Genomic DNA, 13373 nt, shown 5'->3' with positions numbered 1-13373 from the left:
TCCTGCTGCCCACGAGAGGACCTCTGTCACCACAGCAGACCAGAATCCTCATACCAAAGCCAGAATTCTCATACCAAAGCCAGGAGACTGTGGGGGAAGCTGCCATATCCACTGACCCTTCGGGTATCACAGCAGTGCTGGGTTTCATTTGGGGGGCGGGGGGCGCGGAGAATGCTTCTTTCGCGCTTCTGTGCAACACGCTGTCCCCCAGGGCCTGCAGCCGGCTACTCGGTGCACAGCCGTCTACAGGGCGGCGGGAAAATAGCTCCCTGAGCCTCAGCCTGTGATCCTCTCTGTCCAGCGCAAGTAGGACAGAGGACGTTTTTCCATACCTTCCGTTGTCATCTTCATTTCAGTAACCGAAAGATAAAACAAGCATGTCTCTCACTTCTACCAGACCTCCGAGACCCCCTAACAGATCATTGAGGCAAATAAGCAGCGATGGGCCCTGAGTCCAAACAGCAAACTCCATGTCATCGCCTGGACCAAGCTGTGCATCCTGCGACACGTTTTTACATAAAGGAAAGGGGTGCCTGGGTGGCTCAGTGGGTTAAGGGTCTGCCTTTAGCTCAGGTCATGATCTCAAGGTCCTGAGATCGAGTCCCGCATGGGGCTCGTGGCTCATCAGGGAGTCGTCTTCTCCCCCTCTCTCTGCCCCTCCTCCCTGTTTGTGCCCTCTCTCCCTCTCAAGTAAATAAATGAATGAAAGCTTTAAAAAATAAATAAAGGGAAGCTTTTTTATCCATTAAGTTTGAAGTAGTGTTACATTGATCTGTAATTGTACATTGTGAACCTGTTTGTATCTTGATTCCCTTTGTTAGGGCTGTGAGGTGAATAATCCAGAAACATGGGTTCTGGTTCCAGGTCTGCCTAAAACCATCAGGGGACTATGGAAGTGTAGTTTACCAATTTGGCCCTGTCTCCCCATCTACACAATAAAGTGATAAGTCCAGGCAGTTCCTAAAATCCCTCCCTGGCCTAAACTTCATAAGGTGTGGTGCTAATAAAACAGAATATTCTCCTTTGCATTGGCTTTTACTATGATGGTAGTGGTTATGTGTTTTCTGTAGAAAGAGCTTGCTAATATATTAGATTGTCAATTATTGCTCTAGTTCCAGACCTGCGTATCATTCTTTCACACACAGTTGAGGTTCAACCTGTGAGACACACTCTGTCCCAACTAGTTTATTAAAAAATTAATATTTTTCCTTTTGACCTCCTTCACCCATTCCTCCCAGTGGATAAAGGAGGTTAAAAGATTTTAAAAAGGGGGGGAAGGAACTGCAAACCATGTTCTAATGAAGCTTCTTTGTTAATTGTAAGTTTGATCTAAGTATAAATTTTTATTAATAATCAAGACAGAAAATTCTTACACACCAATTCTTATAAGATGGGAAAATGCTTAAGTTAGTACTTTCAGTGGTCCTCATACTATTGGTTTTAAGTTGCTGCACACTACTAATTTTAGACAATTGCCTTGGTGTGCAAGAAATTGAAAAACACTGAGAGGCTCACAAAATAAATGGTTATGTTAGAAAATGCTCAGTGAAATTAGCACAGAAGTTTATTAACAAATTTTTATTCATAGAGTTCTATTTGTATCAGTGGGTGATATAATAATTTAGATATTGGATTAAAAATTCTGGGCATTTAGGACAAAATTATTTCTAAATACAAATCATCATATACTGTAATAAGCTAAATCTGAAATATGAATCATTCTAAACAGCCTCCAATGTCATTTGATTGCAAACTCTAGCAGGGCATGGATTCTTTTGTTTTCTGTTGTATCTCTAGCACCCTCTAAAAAGATCTTTTTGTTGCTAATTTTAAATATTTATTTATTTATTTGAGAGTCAGAGAGGGTACACAGGAGCATGGTGGGGAGGGGCAGAGGGAGGGAGAATCTCAAGCGGACTCCACACTGAGCCTAGAGCCCAATGTGCGGTCGTCAACCCCACAACCCAGATCACAAGCCCAAGATTACAACTTGAACAGAAACCAAAAATCAGATGCTCTACTGACTGTGTCACCCAGGCATCCCAAAAAGGATTTATAATTAATACTATTTTCCCAATATACTGCAGATCATGTTGAATATAAAGGATTAACATAATACGCTTAATGGGGAAAAAATCAACATGAAGTGCCTTTCTGAATGCATGAGAGCAGCCCTCAATTCATTATAGCAGCTTGCTTTCCCACAGCTCTCAGTACCAAGGCACAATATAACCTAGGCATATAAAAACTGGAAAGCAAAATTGTCAGTGCTTGTCCACAAGCTCCCTCATATTAACAGATGTAGCATTTTACTTTGGAGTTTTATTTAAACAACCTCAGCAGTTTGGATCACAGTTTGGGGATGCTTAAGAGTTTCAGACTGAGTTTTTTTGTACTCTCTCGTATGTCCGAGTGCAGATAACATTGTTCACGGCACTTTCCTAGAAGACAAAGGAACAATGAGACATTTTAGTATTGCTGGTGAAACTGATTTTAGAACAATGCAAACCAAGTACTATCCATACATACATTCTGTGAAAATCTTGAAAAGAGATCTATGTAGATAACTATAGATACCAACTGTTTGTTTGCTAGCTGATTTGCTAACAAAATGGAAAATCATATATATGATAAATGTGGTTATACATGTATATTGTATATATAATGTGTATATATATATATATACAAAAAGCAAGGCAAAGAGTATAAAATCTGAAACATTTTAGATGCCTACAGTGAGGCATTTTTGCTAATTTTATATACACTACATTTTTCAAATAATAACATTAAGTTACATTGACATTGTATTTTATGGTTTTTAGAGCACTGATATATACATGATGGTATTTAATTCTCTCAAAAACTTGAAGAGTCTGGAAGTTTTCCTTCTGTTTCTATTTTTTGAAACACTTCAGGAGAATAGATATTATTTCTTCTTTGAATGTTTGGTAGAATTCTCCAGGGAATCAGTCATATCCTGGACTCCCATTTGGGGGAAGGTTTTTAATCACTGCTTCAGTCTTGTTACTGGATATTGGTTTATTCAGGTTGTCAATTTCCTTCTGCTTCAGTCTTGGAAGTGTATAGGTTTCCAGGAATGCATCCATTTCTTCTAGGTTGCTTAACTGATTGGCATACAACTGTTGATAATAATTTCTGATGATTGTTTCTATATCCTTGGTGTTAGTCGTAGTCTCTCCCCTTTCATTCATAATTTTATTAATTTGGGTCCTCTCTCTCTTTTCTTTTGGATTAGTTTGACCAGTGGTTTATCAATCTTATTAATTCTTTCAAAGAACCAGCTTCTAGCATAGGAATACATGTAGGACATGAGAAAAGAGAAAGGAAAAGTGACTTGGGGTAAATTGGAGGGGGAGACAAAGCATGAGAGACTATGGACTCTGAAAAACAAATTGAGGGTTTTGGAGTGGGGGGGGAGTGAGCCTGGAGGGCACATATTGCATGGAGCACTGGGTGTGGTGCATAAACAATGAATCTTGGAACACCGAAAAAATAAAATAAATAATAATAATAATAATAATAAAAACCCATGAAGACAGCCCTGCATTTTTGAAGGCAAGTAAACTCAATCTTGGAAAGGGTAAATGACTCATCCGAAGTCACAGAGGTACTGAATGGCAGGGATGGAAATGCACAAATTGGATTCTGAATCTACATTTTCCCTAATGAATTAAAAACATACCTGTGTGGTGATTAATGTCATTATAAGGAGCAATAAAATCAAGTATGCTTAGTCTTCCACTTACTACTTTATAAGGAAATGTACTCTTCATTGTTGGAAGGAAAACTATCCTTACATTAAGAAATGAAGATAGGTTTTTGTTGTTTTTTTTTTTTTTTACTTCCCATAGTTCTCACATATTCCCTTAAAGCTATTTAACATTTGTCCAAAATTGCCATTTTATTCATTTTGGTGCAATTGGAGTTTTGGGAAGATGAATCATTCGCATATTTCCCTCCACTGTGTGACAGTGAGAAAGCTGACCAGAGCAGCCATCCTCAAAGGGAGCAGAATGGTCTCAAAAATTACTTTGAAATTAAGCTAACCTGGGTTTTTTTTTCTTTTTTTAAGAATATTTTATTTATTTTTAATTTTTTAAATTTATTTTCAGTGTAACAGTATTCATTGTTTTTTTTTTTTAACCACACCCAATGCTCCATGCAATCTGTGCCCTCTCCAATACCCACCACCACCTGGTACCCCCAACTTACCACCCTGCGCCCCTTCAAAACCCTCAGATTGTTTTTCAGAGTCCATAGTCTCTCGTGGTTTACCTCCCCTTCCCATTTCCCTCAACTCCCTTCTCCTCTCTAACTCCCCTTGTCCTCCATGCTATTTGTTATGCTCCACAAATAAGTGAAACCATATGATAATTGACTCCCTCTGATTGACTTATTTCACTCAGCATAATCTCTTCCAGTCCCGTCCATGTTGCTACAAAAGTTGGGTATTCATCCTTTCTGATAGAGGCATAATACTCCATAGTGTATATGGACCACATCTTCCTTATCCATTCGTCCGTTGAAGGGCATCTTGGTTCTTTCCACAGTTTGGCGACCGTGGCCATTGCTGCTATAAACATTGGGGTACAGATGGCCCTTCTTTTCACGACATCTGTAGAGCAATTGCAGGGTCATAGGGAAGTTCTATTTTTAATTTCTTGAGGAACCTCCACACTGTTCTCCAAAGAGGCTGTACCAACTTGCATTCCCACCAACAGTGGAAGAGGGTTCCCCTTTCTCCACATCCCCTCCAACACATGTTGTTTCCTGTCTTGCTAATTTTGGCCATTCTAACTGGTGTAAGGTGATATCTCAATGTGGTTTTAATTTGAATCTCCCTGATGGCTAGTGATGATGAACATTTTTTCATGTGTCTGATAGCCATTTGTATGTCTTCATTGGAGAAGTGTCTATTCATATCTTCTGCCCATTTTTTTATCTGATTGTTTGTTTTGTGCGTGTTGAGTTTGAGGCCTTCTTTATAGATCCTGGATATCAACTTTTTGTCTGTACTGTCATTTGCAAATGTCTTCTCGCATTCCATGGGTTGCCTTTTTGTTTTGTTGACTGTTTCCTTTGCTGTGCAGAAGCTTTTGATTTTGATGAAGTCACAAAAGTTCATTTTCTCTTTTGTTTCCTTTGCCTTTGGAGACATATCTTGAAAGAAGTTGCTGTGGCTGATATCAAAGAGGTTACTGCCTATATTCTCCTCTAGGATTCTGATGGATTCCTGTCTCACGTTGAAGTCTTTTATCCATTTTGAGTTTATCTTTGTGTGCAGTGTAAGAGAATGGTCGAGTTTCATTCTTCTACATATAGCTGTCCAGTTTTCCGAGCACTGTTTATTGAAGAGACTTGTCTTTTTTCCACTGTATATTTTTTCCTGTTTTGACAAAGATTATTTGACCATAGAGTTGAGGGTCCATATCTGGGCTGTCTACTCTGTTCCACTGGTCTATGTGTCTGGTTTTATGCCAGTACCATGCTGTCTTGGTGATCACAGCTTTGTAGTAAAGCTTGAAATCAGGAAACATGATGCTGCCAGTTTTATTTTTGTTTTTCAACATTTCCTTCGTGATTTGGGGTCTCTTCTGATTCCATACAAATTTTAGGATTATTTGCTCCAGCTCTTTGAAAAATACCAGTGGAATTTGGATCAGAATGGCATTAAAAGTATAGATTGCTCTAGGCAGTATAGACATCTTAACAATGTTTATTCTTCTGATCCAAGAGCATGGAATGGTCTTCCATCTTTTTGTGTCTTCTTCAATTTCTTTCATGAGTGTTCTGTAGTTTCTCGAGTACAGATCCTTTACCTCTTTGGTTGGTTTTTAATCCCAGCACCACCATGTTTTTCTAGCTGAATATCCTTGGGTAAATCAGAGGCTGAATCTCAGTTTTCTCAACTGTTAAATGGGCTAATTAGTATTTTTTTGTTGTTCAGTGTTCCAAGATTCATTGTTTATGCACCACACCCAGTGCTCCACACAATCCATGCCCTCTTAAATAATCACCACCAGGCTCACTCTCCCCACCCCTTTCCCTTCCACAACCCTCAGTTTGTTTCTCAGAGTCCACAGTCTCTCCTGGTTCATCTCTCCCTCCAATTTCCCCCAATTCACTTTTCCTTTTCTTCTCCTAATGTCCTCTGTGTTATTCCTTATGCTCCACAAGTAAGTGAAACCATATGATAATTGACTTTCTCTGCTTGACTTATTTCACTCAGCATAATCTCCTCCACTCCCATCCATGTTGAAACAAAAGTTGAGTATTCATCTTTTCTGATGGAGCCATAATACTCCATTGTATATATGGACCATATCTTCTTCTTTATCCATTCATCTGTTGAAGGGCATCTTGGCTCTCTCCACAGTTTGGCGATCATGGCCATTGCTGCCATGAACATTGGGGTACAGATGGCCCTTCTGTCTTCTGTTCACTATGTCTGTATCTTTGGGGTAAATACCCAGTAGTACAATTGCAGGGTCATAGGGTAGCTCTATTTTTAATTTCTTAAGGACTCTCCATACTGTATTCCAAAGTGGTTTGCACCAACTTGCATTCCCACCAACAGTGTAAGAGGGTTCCCCTTTCTCCACATCCTCTCCAACACATGTTGTTTAACTGAGGCCATTCTAACTGGTATAAGGTGGTATTCTCAATGTGGTTTTGAATTTCTAAATGGGCTAATTAGTCTTAACTCACAGGATTATTGTGAGGATTAGGTAAATAATATAGGAAAGCATGCAAACAGTAGTCACAGAAATGTCAGTTTTTAGTGTGTCAACTCATCCATACACTAAGGGGATACCACTTAAACTTTGCATTAGTTTAAACTTCCTTTTCACATGTTTGTTTGGTATTAAGCTGGAAAACAGTGGGAAATTGATCCTGATATGGAGCAAAGGATTAGCAACATCTCACAATCCCTGCTGAAATCTTCATTGCACAAACACATGCTTGTTTTGGCTTATGTGTAAGTCAAAGAATTAGGCAACACAACTCTTTTATTTTCTTTAGTGTTTTAGTTCCTCAACCCACATTTTATAATATTTATGACCATGCATAAATATTTTATCTACTATATTTATCTGCCAGTGTTTTCCCCCATTCTTGTAAAGCAAGAGAAAAAGAAAAATTACATTGACTTCTATTATTTTAGAACAACCTATTTGAATGATTTTATGTATTAAGTATTAGAGCAGGTGGCAAAAATAATCACAGACAGGTTCACTCACCACCACCATTTTCCCATCCACCAACTTTCTCCTTATGGTGTTCTCCTTGCCATCCCAGTCTTGAACCTGAATCAGAGAGTCCTTATCGAAAGTTACCACACTCTGAAAATGGACAAAACAGAATTCAGCTCAGATGGTCACATTTAAATACTAACGCTTTATCAAGTACCAAATTCTTCTCAGCTGTTGTGACAGTCTCAGGTAGTTTTAGACTGGTGCTTACAAGTTTTACTTATATTTTAAGACTTCGTCAGCACTAAATTTGTTGGCTGATTCTTCTGGGGAGAGAAGGTTTTGTAAGAGTAAAAATATATTATCTTGAAGACTAAGTAAAATTCTCTTTTCTCTGAGAAATTAAGAGGAGTAGATACCATATGCCCTCATTTCCTGTTTGCTCTCCACTCCACGCACAGAAACTTCTCCAGCCATGAGTAGTATTGTTGAATATGTATACTAACATAGAAAGCAACTCCCATTGTGTTAAGCCACTGGGGCCTGTGGTTAATTTGGTACTGAGGCATAACGTCACCTATACTGGTCAATGTAGTTTTATTCATTCTAACTTTATGCATAGAAAACTGCTACAAAGTAGAAAGACGCAACTTTTATTTCTGAGAGAAGAATCTAAAGAAATGATTCTCAATATGCATCTGCTAAGCTTCTGCCTCAGAATTGTTAGAAATACAGTCTTCGGGTGCCTTCCCCACACATCAGAACTGTGTGGCTGGGACCTACAAATAAGCATTTTTCTCAAGCATCACAGGAGATGTCTATGTATAATAAAATTTAAGATCCTCACACCTAGGTTTTAGCCCAATGTTCATCTAATACAGACTTTAGATGTGTTTGCTATAACTGTTTCCTTACTTAGAATGATTTCGAATTTACATTCTTACGAAATGTAACTGAAAGAGTGTTGAAGGCCTCACCTTGGTCTTATGGCCACCTGGTGTGGTTTCCTCAAACTCTTCTCCCAGTTTAAAGGAGATCTCATTATTTTTAAAGATGCTTTTGGTTTTTATAGTGATCATATCCTCCTGGGTACTGATGGTCACTATGGGTTTTGCCAGACAGGCAAGTTTCCTGCTGGCTCTTCCTATTCCTGGAAACAAGATGAAAGGACACCATAGTTAAATCTGTTGCTGACTTTAGAAACCCATGTTCGCTGCGTAACTCTTTACTAGCTAAGAGGTCTGCGAGTTAAGCAGATTTAATGCTGCATGAATTCAAGTAGCTGAAGCTTATAGCACCACCATTTTGTTAAAATAGATTATATTTTGCAGGAAAAAAAAAATCAGTCTCTAATTTTGGCTACTGGTTGTCATGTTTCATTAGCCCAGTAGGTATTATTCCTATTGGTTCATGAACCTCTTTGAAAATTTTATTAAAGCCCCTATTTTGAAAAAATACCTCCCTCTTTTAAAATGCACTCATTTATACAGAGGAAATACTTGGGCATGGATTATTTAAGATCTTTATTTCTTTATTATATTCTTGTATGTACACACATATAGAGTTGTTTTTTCCATAAAGTATTTTTTATTGTGCTAAAACACATATGACATAAAATTTATCATTTTTACCATTTTAAAGCATACAATTAGGTGGCATTAGGTACGTTCAAAATATTATACAACCATCACCACTACATATGAAAATTTTTAAAATATAGTTATTCTGTCATAACAATTGTTATTTAACCTACTTTCCCCCCATTTCTATGTCTTTTCTGTGTCAGTACATGTAGATACAAATTTTTGTCATTACTACATAATATTTTACAGAGTATATATATTAATATTTATTTCATCTCTCTCCCTATTGATGAACATGTAGTTTGTTTCCATGTTTTCTTATTATGAATAATGCTAGTGTGAGCATCCTTGTGCACACAGCTTTGTGCATTACACGTAGGACTATTTTCTATAGAAATAGTGTCACATATACAATAGTTAAGTTAAATTTCTAAGAGAAGATAAATTAAACAAACACTCTAATACGGCTCATGAATTTATATTGTGAAACATGATAACAAGTTGGGATGTATTAGATAATTATTACCAAAGATATTTACACCCCAATCCCTAGAACCTGTGAATGTCACTTTACAGGTCAAAGGGGTCTTTGTAGATATGGTTAACTCAAGAATCTTGAAATAGGGAGCTAATCAGCCATGTGGACCCTAAATGTAGTCACAATCTTATTATAAGAATCTTCCCTGATGGAGAGGAGAAGGGAGTTGAGGGAAATTGGAAGGGGAGGTGAACCATGAGAGACTATGGACTCTGAAAAACAATCTGAGGGTTTTGAAGGGGGGCGTTGAGGGGACCAGGTGATGGGTATTAGGGAGGGCACGGATTGCATGGAGCACTGGGTGTGGTGCAAAAACAAAGAATACTGTTATGCTGAAAAGAAATTAAAAATTTAAAAAAAAAAAAAGAATCTTCCCTTATAAGAAAATAAAGAGTGTGATTAGACTACAGAAGAGGAGAAGGCAATGTTACAATAGGAACAGAGATTGAAGTATGGTGGACAGACACCACAGAAGGCCAGCAGGCATCTCAGCTGGAAAACAAGATCTATTCTGAAGATCTTCTAAAGATATAGAGCAAATCCTTGGAAAAAATGATTGTTTTTTAAAAATAATTATGACTTTTTGCTTTAAAATTTTTATGGAAATAATACATATAATATGTAATAATATATAATATAATATATTACTATAGTACATAATAATATAGTAATAATATAAATAATATAATTAATATATACTGCATATGTGTTTTAGCCATGTAAACCCATGGTAAATTATATGAGAGCAAGGATTCTGTTAATTACAAACTAATTTTGCAAAGAATTGTATCTAGGTCCTGAACCAATGTTAATCATTTCTATGTGATTGTTTCTATGTTTCTGTTGGAGGGAGGAGCCCACGATAAAGCTGATATACAGACCAAGTTTCTGTGCTATCAAATCTCCCATTTTTACTGGCTATGATATGCAGGTAAAAATGGCTTACCCAGCTCTTTCATATATTTTTCAAAATTTTCACAAGAAATGGATTTCCATGTTCCCTGGAGCTGATCAACCATTCTGTCTAAATTAACCTTAAAGAAAAATAGACTCATTAGGATGAGTGTGTTATTGTTTCCTGAAATAGTGTTTGAACTTGTTTTTCATACAATTCTTGTGGATAGTACAGAAAAGTCAGAGGGAAAAGTTAGGAATTCTAATCCTTGTCATCTTTTCTTTAGAGCAGGAAATCTCTCTCAAATGTAAGCTGGTCAACATGAAAATAGAAAGAGTTTTTGGAAGGATCAGATATAATTTTTCCAACTCTAATTTAAGATCAAAACTAGGTTTATAAATTCTAGTTCCTTCCCTAAGAACAGCAACACACACACACACACACACACACACACACACACAGCACTGTGTAGGGAGTGAAAGTAGGCAGCTATGGTTATGCTCTAGGACCCCTGTGCTCCAGGTCACCAAGGGTGATCTAGAATAAGCCAAATTATCAGCTGTTTAGAGATCTTATCACACTCTCATTCTTGATAAGTTGAACTAAAAGCCAGAAAGATTTCATAGATTGTATTTGGCATTTGAACTAAAAAGTTAAATTTAGTGAGGGCTAGAACAATCACTTTAAGCCATGTCATATAGAGCAGGAGAATGGAACATAGAAAAAAAGGAAGGAAAGAGACTGTGTTCACACACACACACACACACACACGACCTCGTTACTCTTGCTTTTCCAGATGTCAGTTCAATTTCCCATAAGCTTAGAGAGTCGTCATTGCCATGACAACACCAAGTATCTTCTTAGTAAATCCTCCTTAATGTAGGCTAGGTTCTGTTCCTTTCAGTCTTGACTGAAACACTCTGATGTCCTCTGATATCTGTAAAGAATCAGAACACAGGATAAAGAGTATAATGGGAAATATACCAACTAGAGAAGAGATTTTCAGGGTTAAAAGACAAACACAGCCTTGCACATGCCATCAGTTCTGAGAATATCATTGTTAATTGTAGGCAATGTTTGATGTCCATATGCTAACACAGAGTTATTAGGAAAAACTGAGATTATAAAATTATTTTAAGACAGAAAAGAAAAATAGCATTTTATAACAATTCCCATTAAGATGTTAAATTTCCAGTATTTATAAATATCTGTAAAAGCATTTATCCAGGCCAATGGTCTGACTGATAATTATTCAACTAACATTTGTGGAGCACCTAGTATTATATGCCTAATAGGAGGCTAAGCAATTTTGCATACACCATCGACTTAATGTCCCAACTATGGTTGAAAAGATACCATAGCTTATTTGATTCTTTTCCTTTCCTGTGTTAGGAAGTTTACCATTATGATTTTTTTATATTAATGTGTACAATTTATAGTTATCCTCACTCAATTGAATAGCATGAGACTGAAGCCAAGTACTAAAGATACTAACATTAGGCACTGAAGTTACTAAAATTCCTAGAATTTTTTTAAGAAAATGTCTGATGTGTAGCCTCATGTGTTGGATGCACACTGATCCCCCAACATACGTAAATTAACTATGGGAACTCATCTGGAAGAAGTTGTCATATTGGGAGTTCAGTATTGGTCTCTATTGCTGGCCGGTTAGACTTTCAGAAAAGTGTTAATAAAATAGAGCCCAGGCATGGCCTCTGTCTCTGGCCCTGTGGTTCCTCTGTTCATGTGCTCATCATGTCAATTCAAAGACTGGCTAATGTGTACTGGCTTAGTCACATGTCCTCTTGGTTGCTCACTCTCTTATCTGTGATGAATCTTTCTGGTGTCTATTACTATGTGAGTCAAAAGTCTTCACACACTATGTCCTTTCCCTCCAGTACATCCACATTCCTTGATGCCAAACTCCCTTGCCTTCAATTTTTCAGTCTTCCTGAAAGACTGAATAAGACCACCCCATAAGAATATTCCCTCCACCCATGAGGAAGTCTTCACCTCAGACCACTGCTCCCTCCACACAAAATAAGTAATAGGCGCACCACTCTGAGCTTTGTCCATTGGGACAGCTTTTCCTCACCACTGTTCTCAATCCCCCTCCCACCCCAGTGGCAATTAAACTGTTTTTAACTTCCGTCCACACACTAAGCGGACCTGCCCATAAAACCTGTTCAAGCTCTTCCTACTCCTTCAGCTGGTGACAGCCCCCCACAAAGTTGAGGAATGATCTGAGGGAGGGCTGTTGGTACACCCGTGGTGGGTGACATGAGGAACCGGGCTACCTGCTCATGCAGTTACTTCATATCTTCTGGTCTTGCTTAGCCTTAATCCCAGATGCACAGTTTTGATCTTATTTTGGAATGCTGGGCCTGCCTGCGTCTATGACTCTGTGGTTCTGATAGAACCCAGCTCATAATGGACAGTTCCAGACACGTGGTTACTTGGCATCTTATAATCAAGAGTTCTGTCTCTACTGGTCCCCAGTAACACACCAGGAATGCTTTTCAAAAGCACACAAGTTTCTGTTGCAGGTGGCATGGTCTTGCTCCAAAAGCCCAGAGGTCTGTTCTGTGAAGCTTCCTCTGTGGCTTCACCTCTCCACCACACTGCATATTTTCCCATCACTAATACCTCCAGTGGCTTAGAGTTTGCCAGATCATATGGCCCAAGGGGCAGGGCTACTTGTACTGTCATTCTGACTTTGTGCTCTGGGCCTCATTCGAAGCAGGGAGCTCTTGCTGTCACCTAATGTATGGGCTGGAGCATATTCCTAGATGTGGAATATGTTGCCACCATCAGCCAAAGGATCCTACCAGGAATTTTGTTTCCTCCTTCCTGGTACAAAGGCAAGATGCAGCAACTTGTCTTCTAGAAGAGAGGTCCTCTCTTGCCCTTGACCCACCTGGATCCTAAATACTTTACAAGGATGAAATTTCACTCAATTGCCACCAACTTAAAACTCCCATACTACCATATGTCCTATAACACCTCCAGGATGCTGGCCCTTCTTGCTCATCCTCCTGATCACATGATGTGTAGGAGGTCCAGACAACTCAGATCTCATCTCATCATGTTATAACAGCAGAAGGGAATGTAGGCCCCTAACCAGTAAATGTGTGTTGTTCCAT

General features: G+C 38.3%; 1 protein-coding gene across 1 annotated transcript; it reads right to left on the bottom strand.

Annotated features, from left to right (window-relative positions):
- Positions 1-2375: 2375 nt before the first annotated feature.
- Positions 2376-10354, bottom strand: FABP12 (fatty acid binding protein 12). The gene is made up of 4 exons (XM_044247114.1): positions 10282-10354; positions 8192-8364; positions 7263-7364; positions 2376-2441 (listed from the first exon to the last, which is right to left on the bottom strand). The coding sequence occupies exons 1-4, from the start codon at positions 10352-10354 to the stop codon at positions 2376-2378; spliced, it is 414 nt and encodes a 137-aa protein (XP_044103049.1).
- Between the last annotated feature and the right edge of the window lie 3019 nt (positions 10355-13373).

This window comes from Neovison vison, chromosome 4, assembly GCF_020171115.1.
Source record: "Neovison vison isolate M4711 chromosome 4, ASM_NN_V1, whole genome shotgun sequence".
Classification (NCBI taxonomy): Eukaryota; Metazoa; Chordata; class Mammalia; order Carnivora; family Mustelidae; genus Neogale; species Neogale vison.
Note: the sequence above shows the minus strand (reverse complement) of the source record. Positions and strands in the feature narration are given on the sequence as shown.

What these genes read in the sequence shown, in the direction of transcription:
- FABP12 (XM_044247114.1), bottom strand. Translation starts at nt 10,354, where the DNA reads ATGGTTGATCAGCTCCAGGGAACATGGAAATCCATTTCTTGTGAAAAT. An exon ending in CAGGTGGCCATAAGACCAAG is followed by an intron (nt 7,365 to 8,191) that starts GTGAGGCCTTCA and finishes GTCCATTTTCAG; the next exon opens with AGTGTGGTAACTTTCGATAA. An exon ending in TGGATGGGAAAATGGTGGTG is followed by an intron (nt 2,442 to 7,262) that starts GTGAGTGAACCT and finishes TTTGTCTTCTAG; the next exon opens with GAAAGTGCCGTGAACAATGT.